The following is a 19,905-nucleotide window of genomic DNA, read 5'->3' as shown; positions in this document are numbered from 1 at the left end:
TTACAAAGCTGTGGGGTTGGATAACCTTCTTCTACTATGAATGGAATCTTACAAAGTTGTTTCCAAACTCTTTATCAAGTTAAAAGCTTTTAAAGAAATTCTTTAATCCAGATTCAAAAATCATAATCTTAATGTGTACCTCTGATTAAAGTTTGCTCGTGCATATCGAGTTACCTTTGTAATACAGAAGTTCGCATTTTAAATTAATCAACAATCCAATACCAATCAAAGTGTAAAATAATTGACTTACTATCGTCTTTCGGTAAAGTAAAAGTGAGAGAATTTATTAAAACTTTGATTTAATTAAGTTATTGTATATTGTCTTTGGGTAAAGTAAAAGTGAGATAATTTATTAAAACTTTGATTTAATTAAGTATATATGTCTTTGGGTATCACTTCCAGGCGAAGCAATATGAAGAAGACGACTTTTATTTTATTTAATTGATTATGGGAAAAAACAAAGTATCAGGAAAAGACACGGTGAACTTAACTATGAAAAATACGTACCCTTCATAAATTTAGGAGAAAGAAATGATCTTGACAAAAACATACATGTATTTATGACCATAGACTAAATTAATAACCATTAATAATTGATGAAATCATATATATATTATATCAAACAACGAAATCAAAATATATAAAAACAAAATCCAATATTCTAGCTTACCCCAATGGTAGCCCAGCGGTAAGGATAAACTAAGCGGCTACAAATGGGTAGAATTCACAGTCTCAAATTTGATTTCTCGTTGGAGGCAAATGTAATACCTTTGTTTATGATTTACTTGGGGGGTCATGATGATAGGGTGTTGTGGAATACCTCTTTTGAGATTAATCGAGGTGCGCGTAAATTGGCTCAACTGCAGTTAAAAAAATAATATATAGCCTTCCAAAACTAACCCTAATCCTAAAATCAAATCAAATCCCATTAATATGGAAATAATGTTACAGAGGAATATGGTGAATAAGGTAAATGCCAGCCTTGTTCGCAAGTCCAATCCTAAATACTTGATTGTGACATGGTGCGATATGAATGGGGATGTAGTTGATAGTTTGAGAAAGTTTGGAGAAGTCAATTTATAAGGATAATTGGGAGCAGTGTCGGTAAAGTTTTCCTTCATTATATATAACACCAGCAGACCAGGCTCTTTATACAAGTCTTCTAAATTACCTCTTTCTTATATCTGACTTGTTTCATTATTTTATCATAAGAATGTGCTCTACCATAGAACACATTAATGCCAAACATAGACGAAACTCAGGCTTACAAGGCTCTGATGAACAGAGAAGACGATGGAGGGTGATAGAACTCGCAGAAGGCTTGCCGATCATGCATTGCACATTATGACAATACAGCATGATTCCGTACTTCATTTGGCTATTACTTTTAAAAGAAGAGACCTGGTCCTCAAGCTCATAGATGAGTTGCCCCACAATCTTCTTGATAAAATCACCCGCCAAAATATATTAGGAAACATGTTCTTCATGAAATCGCCGTTAGCGACGATAATCCCATGTTGCGGAGAAGTTGTTAAACAAAGCGCCGGGGCTGTTAGGCATGCGCAACAACAATGGAGGGACAGCTCTCATTCGTGCGGCACTCTATGGAAAAGCTGAGATTTTCAAATTTCTTGACGGTAAACTCTCTGGTTATGATCCAGACAAAAGCAGCCCTTTGTTGAGAGGAATGATAAATCTACATTCTTCACGTTTCTGTTATTGCTCGACAGTTTGGTAACTACTTCCCATCTAAATTATTGTCCTTTAATTGTATATATAAGTTCGAAGGTAGATTACAATTATTATAATGTTAAAAATTTTAAAATTATAAGCATATCAAGTAGTGAATTCGTTTATTATATTCTTCTATATAATTTATCTAATTTTCAAATGCAAGAATAGATTTGGCCTGCAAATTGCAAATGACTATAAGAACCTAATTGAGCAAAAAGATATGGATGGTATGACTGCTCTTCAACTTCTTCTTGCAAGCCGGAAGCTTTTAGTTGTCAGAGTGAATGTGATTTTTTCGATAAACTGATCAACAGCTGTATTCCTAATTATTAGAACATTATAATATAGGGGGTGTTTGTCTAACCACTTTAATGGTATTCTTCATTTATCTTTATTAAATACAGAATATCTTTATTAATTTTTAAATATAAAAAGTATAATTTTTATTTAAATCTAATAGACTCTTTAAATTTAATGAAGATGCTCTTTATTTTTTAAGAAAGAGACTTAATGGGAGAGAGAATTAATAAATAAAATACATAGAAACTGTAGTTATTAATTAAATTAAGATGAAGAGTGAAATTTGATTTTCTAAATGTAGAGAGTCAAACTCATTCTAATTTATATTTTAAAGATAAGAGTATGTTAGACTCTTATTTTTATGGAAAGACTCTTTATAATAAAGAGTTTGAGTCATATAAAGAGTCATTTGGAAATACTCTAAGCTGGTCAAACTAACTTATAAGCTCTAAAATGAAGCTGATATGTTTGTTTATAACTTTTTAAGCGTACAAGCAAAAAAAAAAAAAAAAAAAAAAAAAAAAAATGTAGGGTGGAGGTACTTTTATTATTATTAATTTTTTTTGCTTATAAGTTAGTTTGACCAAACATATTACCACCTATCCTTGTTAATTTTAAAATCCATAGTATACCATTGTTAATGTAGGACTCTTTTAGTCTTTTATAATAAAATGTACTATAAGTCACGTTTTACCCAACACGTCCAGTATTTATCATAACTTATAAGTACTTTAACCAAACACTAATTGATTAAAATTTCAAAAGCAGTTGTTGCTTAAAGCTAATTTTCATAGGCTTAATATTTAATTATCTCTCCCTCCCTTTTCTTCTTCTACTCAAATTTTTTAAATATTATTGTTGTGTACTTACATCTCCAATTATAAGTACGTAGATTAATAGTTGAGTAATTTATTAATTATTAATTGTTTCAGATAGTAGTGATTTGGCGATCTAGCTAGCGGGGGTAACAATTTTTAATTCTTTCCTTTTTTAATTTTTCTTTTATTTTAATGAAAAGGGAAATCTATGTGTTTTTTGGCCTGGAGAGAAAATGCTCGGAATGAAGAGCAAAAATAGAATCAGCTATGAAGCTTGCCAAGTGTCTTATTGAAATGGATACTCATGGGAGTCAACTGGTCCGCCAGTACAACATCAGGCCTAAGATACACAGATATGGGGCAGTCCTACAGTCTTAGCCATTGAGAAAGAAATCATGAACCAAGGAAAGGGAGAAAGAAACGATGCAGAAATTCCTTTGTTTCTAGCAGTCAAGTCAGGATGTAGAGAGATAGTTGAAGAAACATTCAAAACATACCTCAAGCAGTTGGTTATATTGATGATTCAGGACGAACTATTATACATGTAGCAATCAAGTATCGCCAGCAAAAGATTTTTGAGTTGTAGTTAAGGAAATGGAAGCAGTCATGCCTTTCTGGTAAGAAAGATGGACAACGATGGAAACACCATCTTGCTATGGTTGGAATAAAAAAAACCAGATTACGCACCTGAAAAGATGGAAGGACCGGCGCTGCTATGCAAGAGGAATTACTTTGGTTCGAGGTGCGTTTTAATTAGTACCCAAATATATACCTTCCAAACTTACGAGTAAATACTAATGAATTTTGTTGGTTGTGTTCGCAGCAAGTTAAGATGTGATAATCAGCATACCCCAATTCCTAGATCACCCGAATATATGGGGTTGACGCAGAAGCGCTATTTGGTGCTACAAATAAGGACCTTCGTATTTCGTCCAAAGAATGGTTAAAGCGCCCGGCGGAAGGATGCTCAATAGTGGCAGTTCTCATTGCTACCGTTGCCTTTGCTGCTGCATATACAATACCAGGAGGTCCAATCAGAATACTGGTTTTCCTGTCCTCATGAATCATCCTTTTTTTACGGTTTTTACCATATCTGACATTCTCTCTCTCACATTCTCTTTGGCTTCTGTGGGTACTTTTCTCTCTATCCTCACTTCACCGTTCAGATTACAAGACTTTAAGCACTCTCTTCCTAATAAAATGACGCTAGGCTTACCTTCCGTTTCTTTCTGTGTCCATGATGATGATTGCATTTGGAGCAACAGTGCTACTCATGATAAAAAAGAAGGAAAGTTGGGAACGAGATGCTATACTTTCTCCTTTATTCCGGTGGGAGTATTTGGATTATCATATTTCCCTCTCTATATAAGAAAATCAACATCAAGAGCTTTGGAATACTAACCAGGAAGACTAAGCAGTTAATTCCTGAGTTGTTTCTAGTTCTACTTATGAAGCTCTATGCTTTTTTCTGTACGTGCTTGTACAACTCCATCAGCTAGTCATTCCATCCCTTGAGCTGACCGCCACTTCAATAATTTTACAGACTAGTATGATAATTAATTTTTTCTTTATCAATTACGATGCCCTAATATTAATTAATTGTAGAAACAGAAATTTATGTTTAATGCATCATTAATTAAGTAATTGATGAATATGAAATACAAAAATATGAGAATGTTTAGTTACTTTAGTATGTAATTTGTAATTAGTAAATAAGTTTTTGAATCACAATCACCTGAATATGTTTGATTCTATCGTACAAATATGAGTAACAACCTATTTCTACCAAATAATGGTTTAATGACACTTCCTATCATTAGGGGTGGAGAAATATCCGGAAACTGAAATGAGCTGAACCGAACCGAAAACCGGTCCAAAACAGAACCGAAAATTAGGATTTTTTGTAAACTGGTTCGGTTTGTAAAAATTTAAAAATTGGAAAACCAGTTTGGTTTTCTGTTTAGGAGATTTTCCAAACGGTTAACCGAAACCGATTTTTAAAACCGGTTCACCCTATGTATATAAATAAAATATGTTTTAATTTTTTTTCCTTTTTTTTCAATATCTCTTATTCTCTTCTCCGCTCCACTCACTCTTTAGGGCCCATCTTCATTTTCAATATCTCTTATTCTCTTCTCTGCCTCCACTCCACTTTCCCGACTCCATCTTTGCCAGCGCCACCCACCACCACCAAATTGAAACTCCAAACCATCCATCTGTAATATCGCCAATGCCATTTCGCCGACACACTCCAGTGACTAGCAACTAATACCCACTCAACCAGCGATGACACAACTACTGCACTACAGTTCCTTGAACAGGAATAGCAATGACAGTCAACCACAGCTCCAGTTTTCACCGTTCAGATCTTCAATCCTCAATGTCACCCGCTCCACATCAATACTCCACCGCCGATTCAACAACCTAATGCATCTCTAATTCAACAAGAGATCTGATGAATATTTGATGGATGCTTTAATTTTAGAGGCTTTGATAAGACTCCGCATTGATAAGCACAAACAGTTCAAGATATAGAATATATTCACTCAAGCAAGCCTCAACCAATTATATTACTAGAGAATGGAAAAGAAACCACCAAAATATTTGATAAACTCAACAGATAGATCCCAGCAATTCGAGGAGCTCGAGGCCTCCACAATGACATTATTTGATCTGTATCCTTTCACCAAAATAGACCCTTTATTTATTACCTTCATGACTACCTATTCCACTAACAACTTTGATTCCCTTCTCATACGTGGCTGTAACTACTTCTCTAACAACCTACATCAAGGCACCTCACACTCTAACCCCTTTCTGTTATTGTCCCTTATGCCCTTTGTAGGTAAACATGCTAATGGGAGGTCTATCAATACCAAACCACCCCCCCCCAAAAGAGGGAATTGCTGCTAGATCACATCGTAAGCCTCCCATGATGCTTCAAAAGGAGCTAAATCTTTCCATTTGATAAGTACTTCTCGAGAGCCATTTAATAAAGTGCGGAAACCAATAACGATTCTGGTTGAACAAGGAGTTCCATATCTTGGTGAGGCAAGGTGGCAGGGGTTGGGGGTACCGAAGGGTGTAAACTTCGTTTCGGTTGAGAGATGTGAAAGACGGATGAATTCTGGCCGTAGGAGGCAGCTCCAACTGTAAGCCCTGCCCAATCTTCCCTAGTATGGGGAAAGGACCATAAAACTGGGGGCTGAGTTTTTCATTTAGTTTTTTGGCCAAGGACTTAAATAGTATGATTGGAGCTTCAATATACCTGGCCCCTGGTTGAAAACTAATATCCCGACGACGGAGGTCAGTAGTTTCCTTCATTTGTGCTTGAGACAGACAAGTTATGCTTAAGTTCAGCCAATATGGAATTTTGGGCAGCCATTTGCTGGTTGACTTCTACCACCGAGGAGGGGTAATCTGAAAACTTGAGGAGAATGCGTGGATCCCTGTCGTAGAGGGCTTTAAAAGGGGTCATTTTAATGGAGCTGTGATGTGTGGTATTGTACCATATTCCCAGGACAGCCACTTATCCCACTATTTTGGCTGCGAACTACAAAAAAATCGCAAGTAAGTTTCAAATATCGGTTGACCACCTTCGTTTGGCCATCGGTTTGGGGGTGATATGTTGAACTGAACTTCAGCGAAGTGCCAACAGCCTTGAAAAGTTCCTGCTAGAAGTTGCTGATAAAAATCTTATGCGGTCTGAAACAATAGAATTGGGAAAGTCGTGGAGCTGTATAATACCAAAGACAAAATGGTTGCAACATCTTAGTGCTGTAGGGGTGACATAGTGGAATAAAGTGGCCGTATAGTGAGTCGGTCACTACAACCATTATGGTATCCTGTCCTTTTGCTTTTGGTAATCCTCAATGAAGTCTATGCTGATATCTTTAAAAAACCTGGGATGGAATGGGTAAGGGCTAAAGAAGACCTGCTGGTTGAGAGCAATATTTATGTGATTGGCAAATGGAACACGTAGGACATACTTCTGCACATCCCTTTAATACCATCCTAAAATATATATTCATCAGTTCTTATATGTTTGAAAAAGCCTGAATAGCCCCCTTTTGAGCTGCTGTGAAACTCATCTAAAAGTTTAGGAATGAACTTCAAATTTCTAGGCAAAAAATCACATATTTGTAGATGAGACAGCCACGACGAAACCATACAAAGGATGAATGGTAGGGTAAAAAAGAAGGTTTGGATGATTGCTTGTAGCTTTGGGTCTTGCTGTGCTTCAGCTGCTAACTCATCCCATTCGAAAATTGTACTATCGAAATGGCTACTAATTCAGCACCCCTCTCGCGTCTCGACAAGGCATCAGCCACTTGATTGAGTTTCCCGGTTGGTAGTGGATTTCGAAGGAGAATCTAAGAGCTTGAAAATCCATTTCTGTTGTTCGGGTGTTAACACACTGATCCGTCAGAAACTATAAACTGCGCTGGTAAGATTAATGATAAATTGCGGTCCACTTAGGTAATGGCTCCATTTGTGGACAGCGAACACAATGGCCATCAGCTCTCTCTCGTATGCTGATTTCTGTTGGGCTTGGTGGGAGAAGGCTTGGCTAATGAATGCAATGGGTCGCTGATTCTGGACCAGGACAGCTCCAATTCCCTAACTTGTGCATATGTGTGTACCTCAAACGGAAGAGTGAAATCCAAAACTGCCAGCACCGGAACTAAAGTCATTGCCCTTTTAAGAGTTTCAAAGGCCTGTTGTGCTTGGTATCTCATGCAAAAGAGTCATTTCGCAACAGCTGTGTTACGGCTGCGCGATTAAACCATAATTCTGCACAAAACGGCGATAGTACCCAGTCAAACCCAAAAACCCCCATAATCCTTTGATTGTGCATGGGACGGGCCAATTTAACATTGAATCAATCTTCTATGGATCAGCTTCTACCCCTTTTGCTAAAATTAAATGACCCAAATACTCAATCTCTGACGCCAAATATACACTTCTTGTAATTGATTACCAATTCATGCTGGGTGAGGATCTGAAAAGCATGTCTCATGTGGCTAGGTGAGTCTTCAATCAGGACTGTAAATAAGGATGTCGTAAAAAAAAACAAGTATGAATTTGCAAGACTGGTTTAAATATGGTTTTCATCAAAGCTTGGAAAGTGAGGGGCATTGGTTAATCGAAGGGCACTGACTAGGAATTCATAATGCCCTTCGTGTGTCCTGAAAGCTGTTTTGGGAACATCTCCTCTTTCATCCTAATTTGGTGGTAGCCGGATTGAGGTCCAATTTTGTGAAAATGGGGCCCTTGATAGTTCATCCAACAGTTCGTCAATGGAGGGAATTGGAAACTTGTCGGGTTAGTGATGTTATTTAGGGCCCTATAGTCCACACAAAAATGTCAGCTTTCCTCTTTTTCTTAACTAACAATACAGGACTAGCAAAGGGACTAGTGTTAGGTTGTATTATCCCTGCCACCCATTCACCCACCAACTTTTCGATTTCATTTTTTTGGGAGTAGAAGTATTTGTATGGGCGAATGTTAGGAGGTTGGCATTGGCTGCTAAACTATGGCATGATTAGTGGGTCTCTTGGGTGGAAGTGGAGTAGTAGTGTTCAAACAGATGGCTAAACCTATTACAATTACTGCTACTGCAGGACATAGGTTCCTCTGCTTTCTTTCTTGACCCCAATGGAACAAAACTCAATCACATATCCGCATCCTGCTGTTGTAGGGATTTCATCATTGCTTTTAAGGACACAATCGTGTTGACTAATGATGGATCCCTTGTAAAACCACCCTATTTCCTTCACTAATAAAGGTCTGTGATTCCTCCAGTTTGCACACATATCACCAACGTATGAGCCAGGAAACCCCTAATACGACATCTGCCCTCAACTCAAATGGAATAGTCCTGGCACAATTCCATCCCCTATATCCTCAATTTTACTCCCCTACAGATTCCTCCCCCTGACAGTAAACCTATTTCCCACCATCACTCCAAACGCTTTTCCCTTTTCCACTGCTAAACCTAATTTTCGCACAGTCATGTGAAATGAAATTGTGGAAGCCCACTGTCCACCAGCACAATCACTCTGTACTTCCAATCAACCCTTTCAACTTTAAGGTTTTATCGGTGGTTACCCCAATGATTGAGTGCATAGACGGGCCAAAAATTACCTTTGTCGTCGTTTTCTGAGGTAAGGTGTGTACTTTGTCGTTTTCGAGCACTTCATCATTGGTGACCAGCAAGATCTGGATTGATTTGCTCCTGTAGTGATGGTTGGGTCCGTATTCTCATTACAATAGAAATAAAGGCCCTTTTTCTTTTGCTACAGCTCAGCGTCGGACAATTCGCCGGAAAGTATCCCCGCAAAAGTTCTGCGTCGTTGAATTGATTTGTGTCGTGAAAGTGAAATCGATTTGGGGAAAATGGGTGACCTGGATCTGGGTTTCGTGTTGGGTTAGTCCAATTTGGGTGAATGGGTTCTGGGTTTGGGCTTGGGGTGACCCTAGTGTAAGAGTCCAGCTTGTGTCCTTGGGCTTTAACAAACCTGGGTCTGTTTTTGTCTAAGGCCCAATTTCTTTCCCAACGTTCCCCATCCCTTTTTCCAAACCTTCAACTCTGTTCTCCATCTTCGATTTAACCATTACCCAAACAAAGCTTTGATACCACTTGATAAGACTCCCTGCACTGATAACAAACAATAGCACAAACAGTCCAAGATAACATAATATATTCACTCAAGCAAGCCTTAACCAATTATATTACTAGAGAATGGAAAAGAAACAACCAAAATATTTGATAAACTCAATAGATAGATCCCAACAATTCGAGGAGCTGAGGGCCTCCCACAATGACACTATTTGATCTGTATCCCTTCACCAAAACATACCCTTTATTTATACTACCTTCATGACTACCTATTCCACTAACAACTTTTATTCCCTTCTCATACGTGGCTGTAACTACTTCTCTAACAACCTACAGTAAGGCACCTCACACTTTTAACCCCTTTCTGTCGCTATTGTCCCTTATGCCCTTTGTACTGGTAAACATGCTTAATGGGAGGTCTATCAGGCTCTAATACTATGAATTATTCAAACACATTACTTAGTTTGGTTGTGGTAAATTTAATACTTTATCACCATATTATGTTGAGTAAAAGGTAATTTTGGTTTAGCAGGGCCCTTTTTTATATATTATCTCTATGAAATTTGAGGTGCTTTTGCCATCAGTTTTCAGTTTCGCTAAGCTTTCTTTACTAGGATCATGATGACCATTTTCTTATCAATTTTATTCACATGAATTTGAAAACCGGTTAACTAGATAACCAAACCGAATATTCGGTTTGGTTTAAATTCGGTTTATTCTATAAACTGGTCCAATTTCGGTTTACATTTTTGCCTAAACCGAATAACCAGTTCGGTTTACCCTATCCAGTTTGGTTAATCGGATTATCCCGCCCTATTATCCATAGACTTTTAAAATACCATTTTATTACCTAAATTTATATTTTGGCGGCGAATAGAAAAAAATTGAGTCTAGGTTGTTGGGACTTTTAAAGAGGAGAGCCTGATGAGTTTTTTGGTGGTAGAAGATTAGATTTTGGTGTTTAAAATTGATCGAAATTTGACTTGGGAGGGGCGGTTGTGCAAACCTAATCGCTCGATTATCGGTAATTGGCGAGGTCAGTGGGAGTAGAGTTTGAGGGATTTTAGTAAGTGATGATCGAAGAAGAGAATTGTGGTGGTGAGGGATTTTTTTTTTCATGAAAAGTGAAATCTATTTGTTGTTTTCCCTGGAGAGAAATGCTTGAAATGAAGGTTGAACCATGTGACTCTAATGTATACTATTATGTTCTGATTTTACCAAATTTCATTTTATTGTGAAGGAGTTGGTTAACATGTATAAGGAAAGATCGACAAAAAATACATACATACATATGTATATCTATTCTTTCTTAGGATTTAGTGTAGTCTTTCTTAGGATTCAGTGTAGTTGATCAATTTGTTCTTTACTTAACCTTTATCTCTTAGAGTTTGTCTTTTTTCCTTTTCCTTATCCTTCATAGTGAAGTGTTAAAGAGAAAACATCATTTGCAACTGAATTTTCATTTTCTAAGTCTCTTCGTCATTATGAACTGTTAATGGACATAGACATATTGGCCCAATCATGTAAGTCTTTTTCTTAGCATGTTTTATTGTAAACTACAAGCTTCAACTCAAGCAACTGAAGTTTTCAATTTTTGAATATCGGCACGTTCTGCATGTCTCTACCAGACAGTATGATAATTAATTTTTTCTTTTATCAATTACGATTAGGGGTGTTCGGTTTCGGGTACCCCTACACTTTTGAAGGAATCAGAACGAAACTGGAACCGACGGTTCCTTGAAATTTGGAACCAGAACCAGAACCGAGGGTTCCGGTTCCTAGGTACCCAGAACCAGAAACTATAACAACGGTTCCGGTTCCGGTTCTGGGTACCCTGTAAAATTACATGACCCCCCCAAAAGTTTTTAAAATGGTAAAAAAACCTTTAAAAATACAAATACCCCCCCACCTGGCACTTGTTAAAAAAATAAAATTACAAATTAAAATTCAAAATTACAAACTCCATTACTTTGTAAAGGTAGATTCTCAAAAGTCAAACCAACTTACTTAAATGTTATGAAAAATAAAATAAATGTATTCACATTACTTTTTCTACAAAAATTTATATTAACTCCCTAATCTTAATTTTATTTTATATTAGTCTCAGTCCTGGTTCCGATTCTAGTTCCTAACTATAGGAACGGAACCGGAAACGCACAGTAACGGTTCCAAAAATTGGAACCGGAAACCTACCCATGACGACTGGTTTGGGTAGGAACCGGAACCAAACCCGGGTACCCGGGTTCCGGTTCCAACCGGTTCTTTTGAACACCTAATACGATGCCCTAATATTAATTAATTGTAGAAACAGAAATTTATGTGTTAATGCATCATTAATTAAGTAATTGATGAATATGAAATACAAAATATGAGAATGTTAGTTACTTTAGTATGTAATTGTAATTAGTAAATAAGTTTTTGAATCACAATTCACCTTGAATATTGTTTGATTCTATGTACAAATATGAGTTAACAACCTATTTCTACCAAATAATGGTTTAATGACACTTTCCTATCCATTAGGGGTGGGAGAAATAATCCGGAAACTGAACTGAGCTGAACCGAACCGAAAACCGGCCAAAACCGAACCGAAAATTAGGTTTTTTGTAAACTGGTTCGGTTTGTAAAAATTTAAAAATTGGAAAAACAGGTGGTTTTGTTTAGGAGATTTTCAAACGGTTAACCGAAACCGATTTTAAAACGGTTTCACCCTATGTATATAATAAAAATATGTTTTAATTTTTTTCCTTTTTTCAAATCTCTTATTCTCTCTCGCCTCTCTCCCTCTCATTATTTTCAATATCTTTATTCTCTTCCCGCCTCCACTCACTCTTAGGCCATCTTCATTTTTCAATATCTCTTATTCTCTTCTCTGCCTCCACTCCACTTTCCGACTCCATCTTGCCAGCGCCACCCACACCCACACCAAATTGAAACTCCAAACCCATCCATCGTAATATCGCCAAGCCTTCGCCGACACACCTCCAGTGACCAGCACATACTACCCATCACCCAGCGATGACCACAACTACTGCATACAGTTCCTTGAAACAGGAATAGCAATGACAGTCAACCACAGCTCCAGTTTTCACCGTTCAGATCTTCAATCCTCAACTGCTCCCTGCTCCACAATCAATACTCCACCGCCGATTCAACACCTAATGCATCTTCTAATTCAACAAGAGATCTGATGAATATTTTGATGGATGCTTCTAATTTTTAGAGGCTTTGATAAGACTCCCTGCATGATAACACAACAAACAGTCCAAGATAATAGAATATTCACTCAAGCAAGCCTCAACCATATATTACTAGAGAATGGAAAAGAAACAACCAAAATATTTGATAAACTCAACAGATAGATCCCAGCAATTCAGGAGCTCGAGGCCTCCACAATGACATTATTGATTTGATCCCTTCACCAAAATAAACCCTTTATTATACTACCTTCATGACTACCTATTCCACTAACAACTTTTTCCCTTCTCATACGTGGCTGTAAATATTCTTAAAACCTACATCAAGGCACCTCACACTCTTAACCCTTTCGTCCCTATTGTCCCTTATGCCTTGTATTGGTAAACATGCTTAATGGGAGGTCTATCAATACCAAACCACCCCCCAAAAAGGGGAATTGCTGCTAGATCACATCGTAAGCCCCCATGATGCTTCAAAAGGAGCTAAATCTTTCCATTTGATAAGTACTTCTCGAGAGCCATTTAATAAAGTGCGGACACCAATAACGATTCTGGTTGAACAAGGAGTTCCATATCTCGGTGAGGCAGGTGGCAGGGGTTGGAGGGTCGAAGGGTGTAAACTTCTTTCGTTGAGAGATGTGAAAGACGGGATGAATTCTGGCCGTAGGAGGCAGCTCCAAATGTAAGCCCCCTCCCAATCTTCCCTAGTATGGGGAAAGGACCATAAAACTGGGGGCTGAGTTTTTCATTTAGTTTTTTGGCCAAGGACTTAAATAGTAGATTGGAGCTTCAAATATACCTGGTCCCTGGTTGAAAACTAATATCCCGAGACGGAGGTCAGTAGTTTCCTTCATTTGTGTGAGCTACAGACAAGGTATGCTTAAGTTCAGCCAATATGGAATTTTGGGCAGCCATTTGTGGTTGACTTCTTCCACCGAGGAGGGTAATCTGAAAACTTGAGGAGAATGCGTGGATCCCTGCGTAGAGGGCTTTAAAAGGGGTCATTTTAATGGAGCTGTGATGTGTGGTATTGTACCAATATTCTTCCCAGGACAGCCACTTATCCCACTATTTTGGCTGCGAACTACAAAAACACGCAAGTAAGTTTCTAAATACGGTTGACCACCTTCGTTTGGCCATCGGTTTGGGGGTGATATGTTGAACTGAACTTCAACGAAGTGCCAACGCCTTGAAAAGTTCCTGCTAGAAGTTGCTGATAAAAATCTTATCGCGGTCTGAAACAATAGACTTGGGAAAGTCGTGGAGGCTATAATACCAAAGACAAAAATGGTTGCAACATCCTTAGTGTGTAGGGGTGACCAGGGAATAAAGTGGCCGTATTTAGTGAGTCGGTCCAAACAACCATTATGGTATCCTGTCCTTTTGCTTTTGGTAATCCTCCAATGAAGTCTATGCTAATATTTAAAAACCTGGGATGGAATGGGTAAGGGCTAAAGAAGACCTGCTGGTTGAGAGCAAAATATTTATGTGATTGGCAAATGGAACACACGTAGGACATACTCTGCACATCCCTCTAATACCTCCCAAACTAATATATTCATCAGCTTATATGTTTGAAAAAGCCTAAATGCCCCTTGAGCGCTGTGAAACTCATCTAAAAGGTAGGAATGAACTTCAATTTCGGCAAAACAACCTATTTTGTGAGATGAGACAGCCACGAGCGAAAACCATACAAAGGATGACTGGTAGGGTAAAAAAGAAGGTCTTGGATGATTGCTTGTAGCTTTGGGTCTTGCTGTGCTTCAGCCGCTAACTCATCCCATTCGAAAATTGTATATCGAAATGGGTACTAATTCAGCACCCTCTCCGCGTTCGACAAGGCATTAGCCACTTGATTTGAGTTTCCGGTTGGTAGTGGATTTCGAAGGAGAATCCTAAGAGCTTGAAAATCCATTTCTGTTTTCGGGTGTTTTAACACACTGATCCGTCAGAAACTATAAACTGCGCTGGTAAGATTTAATGATAAATTTGCGTCCACTTAGGTAATGGCTCCATTTGGGAAGCGAACACAATGGCCATCAGCTCTCTCTCGTATGCTGATTTCTGTTGGGCTTGGTGGGAAAAGGCTTGGTAATGAATGCAATGGGTCGCTGATTCTGGACCAGGACAGCTCAATTCCCTAACTGATGCATTGTGTGTACCTCAAACGGAAGAGTGAAATCCAAAACTGCCAGCACCGGAAATAAGTCATTGCCCTTTTAAGAGTTTCAAAGGCCTGTTGTGCTTGGTCATCTCATGCAAAAGAGTCATTTCGCAAGCTGTGTTAACGGCTGCGCGGATTAAACCATAATTCTGCACAAAACGGCGATAGTACCCAGTCAAACCCAAAAACCCCCATAATCCTTTGATTGTGCATGGGACGGGCCAATTTAACATTGAATCCATCTTCTGGATCAGCTTCTACCCCTTTCTAAAATTAAATGACCCAAATACTCCAATCTCTGACGGCCAATATACACATTCTTGTAATTGATTACCAATTCATGCGGGTGAGGATCTGAAAAGCAGTCTCATGTGGCTCAGGTGAGTCTTCAAATCAGGACTGTAAATAAGGATGTCGTAAAAAAAACAAGTATGAAATTCCGCAAGACTGGTTTAAATATGGTTTCCAAAGCTTGGAAAGTTGAAGGGGCATTGGTTAATCCGAAGGGCATGACTAGGAATTCATAATGCCCTTCGTGTGTCTGAAAGCTGTTTTGGGAACATCCCTCTTTCATCCTAATTGGTGGTAGCCGGATTGAGGTCCAATTTTGTGAAAATGGCTGGCCTTGATAGTTCATCCAACAGTTCGTCAATGGAGGGAATTGGAAACTTGTCGGGTATAGTGATGTTATTTAGGGCCCTATAGTCCACACAAAAATGTCAGCTTTCCTCTTTTTTCTTAATAACAATACAGGACTAGCAAAGGGACTAGTGTTAGGTTGTATTATCCTGCCACACGCATCTCACCCACCAACTTTTCGATTTCATTTTTTTGGGAGTAGAAGTATTTGTATGGGGAATGTTAGGAGGTTTGGCATTGGCTGCTAAGATATGGCATGATTAGTGGGTCTCTTGGGTGGAAGTGGAGTAGGCTTTCAAACAGTGGCTAAACCTATTTACAATTACTGCTACTTAGATCCATAGGTTCCTCTTGTTCTCTTCTGACCCCATGGAACAAAAACTCAATCACTATCCCGCATCCTGCTGTGTGGGATTTCATCATTGCTTTTAAGGACACAATCGTGTTGACTAATGATGGATCCCTTGTAAAAACCACTATTTCCTTCACTAATAAAGGTCATTGTCAGATTCCTCCAGTTTGCACACATATCACAACGTACTGAGCCAAGAAACCCCTAATACACATCTGCCCCTCCTAACTCAAATGGAAAATAGTCCTGGCACAATTCAATCCCCTATATCCTCAATTTACTCCCCTACAGATTCCCTCCCCTCTGAAGTAAACCTATTTCCCACCTCACTCCAAAACGCTTTTCCCTTTTCCACTGCTAAACCTAATTTTCGCACCAAGTCATGTGAAATGAAATTGTGGGAAGCCCCACTGTCCACCAGCACAACACCTCTGTACTTCCAATCAACCCTTTCAACTTTAAGGTTTTACGGTGGTTACCCCAATGATTGAGTGCATAGACAGGGCCAAAATTACCTTTGTCGTCGTTTTCTGGGTAAGGTCAGGTGTATTTCGTCGTTTCGACACTTCTCTTGGTGACCAGCAAGATCTGGATTGATTTGCTCCTTAGTATGGTTGGGTCGTATTTCCATCACATAGAAATAAAGGCCCTTTTCTTTTGCTACAGCTCAGCGTGGACATTCGCGGAAGTATCCCGCGAAAGTTCTGCATCGTTGGATTCCATAGTATACCCTTATTTAATGTAGTACCCTTTTTAGTCATTTTATAATAAAATGTACTTATAAGCCACATTTTACCAAACATGTCAACTACTTATCAGTAACTTATAAGTACTTTAACCAAACACGTAATTGCTTAAAATTTCAAATGCTTATAAGCTAAAATTTGCTTATTAGCACTTGTTGTTTGTAAGCTAATTTTCATAAGCTCAGACAAACACCCCCTAAGTATTTGAAATCCTAAGTATTTGAAATTTTAAGTAATTACGAATTTGGTTAAAATACTTATAAGTGACTGATAAGTAGTTAACGTATTTGGTAAAATGTGGCTTATAAGTACATTTAATTATAAAATGACTAAAAATGGTATTACATTAAACAAGGGTATACTATGGATTTTAAAATTAAACAAGAATAATGTGGTAATATATTTGGTCAAACTAGCTTATAAGCAGAGTGTTTATAAGCAAAAAAAAAAAAAAAAGAAGTACCTCCCCCAAAACTTATTTTTTTTTTGGTTTATAAGCTCAAAAAAATTATAAACAAACAGGTCAGCTTAATTTTGAAGCTTATAAGCTAGTTTGACCAACTTATAAGCTTAGACAAACACCCCCTTATTATTATTATTTTTTGCTTATAAGCACTCTGCTTATAAGCTAGTTTGACCAAACATATTACCATATTATCCTTGTTTAATTTTAAAATTCTATAGTATACCCATGTTTAATGTAGTACTCTTTTTAGTTATTTTATAATAAAATGTACTTATAAGCCACGTTTTACCAAACACGTCAACTACTTATCAGTCACTTATAAGTACTTTAACCAAACACGTAATTGCTTAAAATTTTAAAAGCAGTTATTGCTTATAAGCTAATTTTCATAGGCTTAGACAAACATCGCCATACTAATCTTTAATTATCTCTCCCTCCCTTTTTCTTCTTCCACTCAAATTTTTTAAATATTATTGCTTGTGTACTTATGTCTCCAATTATAAGTTACGTAGATTGATATGTTAAGTAATTTCATTAATTATTAATTGTTTCAGATAGTAGTGATTTGGTGATCTAGCTAGCGTGGGTAACAATTGTTAATTCTTTCCTTTTTTTTAATTTTTCTTTTTATTTTAATGAAAAGGGAAATCTATGTGTTTTTTGGCCTGGAGAGAAAATGCTATGAAGAGCAAAATATGAATCAGCCATGAAGCTTGCCAAGTGTCTTATTGAAATGGATACCTCATGGGAGTCAACTGGTCCCGTCCGGTACAACATCAGGCCTAAGATACACAGATATGGGGCCAGTCCTACAGTCTTAGCCATTGAGAAAGAAATCATGAACCAAGGAAAGGGAGAAAGAAACGATGCAGAAATTCCTTTGTTTCTAGCAGTTAAGGCAGGATGTAGAGAGAGAGTTGAAGAAATATTCAAAACATACCCTCAAGCAGTTGGTCATATTGATGATTCAGGACGAACTATTATACATGTAGCAATCAAGTATCGCCAGCAAAAGATTTTTGAGTTTGTAGTTAAGGAAATGGAAGCATTCATGCCCTTTCTGGTAAGAAAGATGGACAACGATGGAAACACCATCTTGCATATGGTTGGAATTAAAAAACCAGATTACGCCCCTGAAAAGATGGAAGGACCGGCGCTGCTATTGCAAGAGGAATTACTTTGATTCGAGGTGCGTTTTAATTAGTACCCAAATATATACCTTCCATAACTTACGAGTAAATACTAATGAATTTTGTTGGTTGTGTTCGCAGCAAGTTAAGAATGTGATAATCAGCATACCCCAATTCCTAGATCACCAGAATAATATGGGGTTGACCGCAGAAGCGCTATTTGCTGCTACAAATAAGGACCTTCGTATTTCGTCCAAAGAATGGTTAAAGCGCACGGCGGAAGGATGCTCAATAGTGGCAGTTCTCATTGCTACCGTTGCCTTTGCTGCTGCATATACAATACCAGGAGGTCCTAATCAGAATACTGGTTTTCCTGTCCTCATGAATCATCCTTTTTTTACGGTTTTTACCATATCTGACATTCTCTCTCTCACATTCTCTTTGGCTTCTGTGGTTACTTTTCTCTCTATCCTCACTTCACCGTTCAGATTACAAGACTTTAAGCACTCTCTTCCTAATAAAATGACGCTAGGCTTCACCTTCCTGTTTCTTTCTGTGTCCATGATGATGATTGCATTTGGAGCAACAGTGCTACTCATGATAAAAAAGAAGGAAAGTTGGGAACGAGTTATGCTATACTCTTTCTCCTTTATTCCGGTGGGAGTATTTGGATTATCATATTTCCCTCTCTATATAAGAAAATCAACATCAAGAGCTTTGGAATACTTAACCAGGAAGACTAAGCAGTTAATTCCTGAGTGTTTTCTAGTTCTACTTACGAAGCTCTATGCTTTTTTCTGTACCTGTGCTTGTACAACTCCATCAGCTAGTCATTCCATCCCTTGAGCTGACCGCCACTTCAATAATTTTACAGACTAGTATGATAATTAATTTTTTCTTTTATCAATTACGATGCCCTAATATTAATTAATTGTAGAAACAGAAATTTATGTGTTAATGCATCATTAATTAAGTAATTGATGAATATGAAATACAAAAATATGAGAATGTTTAGTTACTTTAGTATGTAATTTGTAATTAGTAAATAAGTTTTTGAATCACAATTCACCTTGAATATTGTTTGATTCTATCGTACAAATATGAGTTAACAACCTATTTCTACCAAATAATGGTTTAATGACACTTTCCTATCCATTAGGGGTGGGAGAAATAATCCGGAAACTGAACTGAGCTGAACCGAACCGAAAACCGGTCCAAAACAGAACCGAAAATTAGGATTTTTTGTAAACTGGTTCGGTTTGTAAAAATTTAAAAATTGGAAAACCAGTTTGGTTTTCTGTTTAGGAGATTTTCCAAACCGGTTAACCGAAACCGATTTTTAAAACCGGTTTCACCCTATGTATATAAATAAAATATGTTTTAATTTTTTTTCCCTTTTTTTTCAATATCTCTTATTCTCTTCTCCGCCTCCACTCCACTCTTTAGGGCCCATCTTCATTTTTCAATATCTCTTATTCTCTTCTCTGCCTCCACTCCACTTTCCAGACTCCATCTTTGCCAGCGCCACCCACACCCACCACCAAATTGAAACTCCAAACCCATCCATCTGTAATATCGCCAATGCCATTTCGCCGACACACCTCCAGTGACTAGCACATACTACCCACTCACCCAGCGATGACCACAACTACTGCACTACAGTTCCTTGAAACAGGAATAGCAATGACAGTCAACCACAGCTCCAGTTTTCACCGTTCAGATCTTCAATCCTCAACT

At 37.8% G+C, this 19,905-nt stretch overlaps 1 protein-coding gene across 1 annotated transcript; it reads left to right on the top strand.

Annotated features, from left to right (window-relative positions):
• The first annotated feature begins 17,744 nt into the window (after positions 1–17,744).
• LOC116143606 (ankyrin repeat-containing protein At5g02620-like) lies at positions 17,745–19,014 on the top strand. The gene is made up of 2 exons (XM_031429069.1): positions 17,745–18,101; positions 18,310–19,014. The coding sequence occupies exons 1-2, from the start codon at positions 17,745–17,747 to the stop codon at positions 19,012–19,014; spliced, it is 1,062 nt and encodes a 353-aa protein (XP_031284929.1).
• The last annotated feature ends 891 nt before the right edge of the window (positions 19,015–19,905 follow it).

The sequence above is a fragment of the Pistacia vera genome, unplaced genomic scaffold (assembly GCF_008641045.1).
Source record: "Pistacia vera cultivar Batoury unplaced genomic scaffold, PisVer_v2 Contig1133, whole genome shotgun sequence".
In the NCBI taxonomy this organism is placed as follows: domain Eukaryota; kingdom Viridiplantae; phylum Streptophyta; class Magnoliopsida; order Sapindales; family Anacardiaceae; genus Pistacia; species Pistacia vera.
The sequence above is the reverse complement of the archived record's forward strand: the minus strand, read 5'-3'. Positions and strand labels throughout refer to the sequence as shown.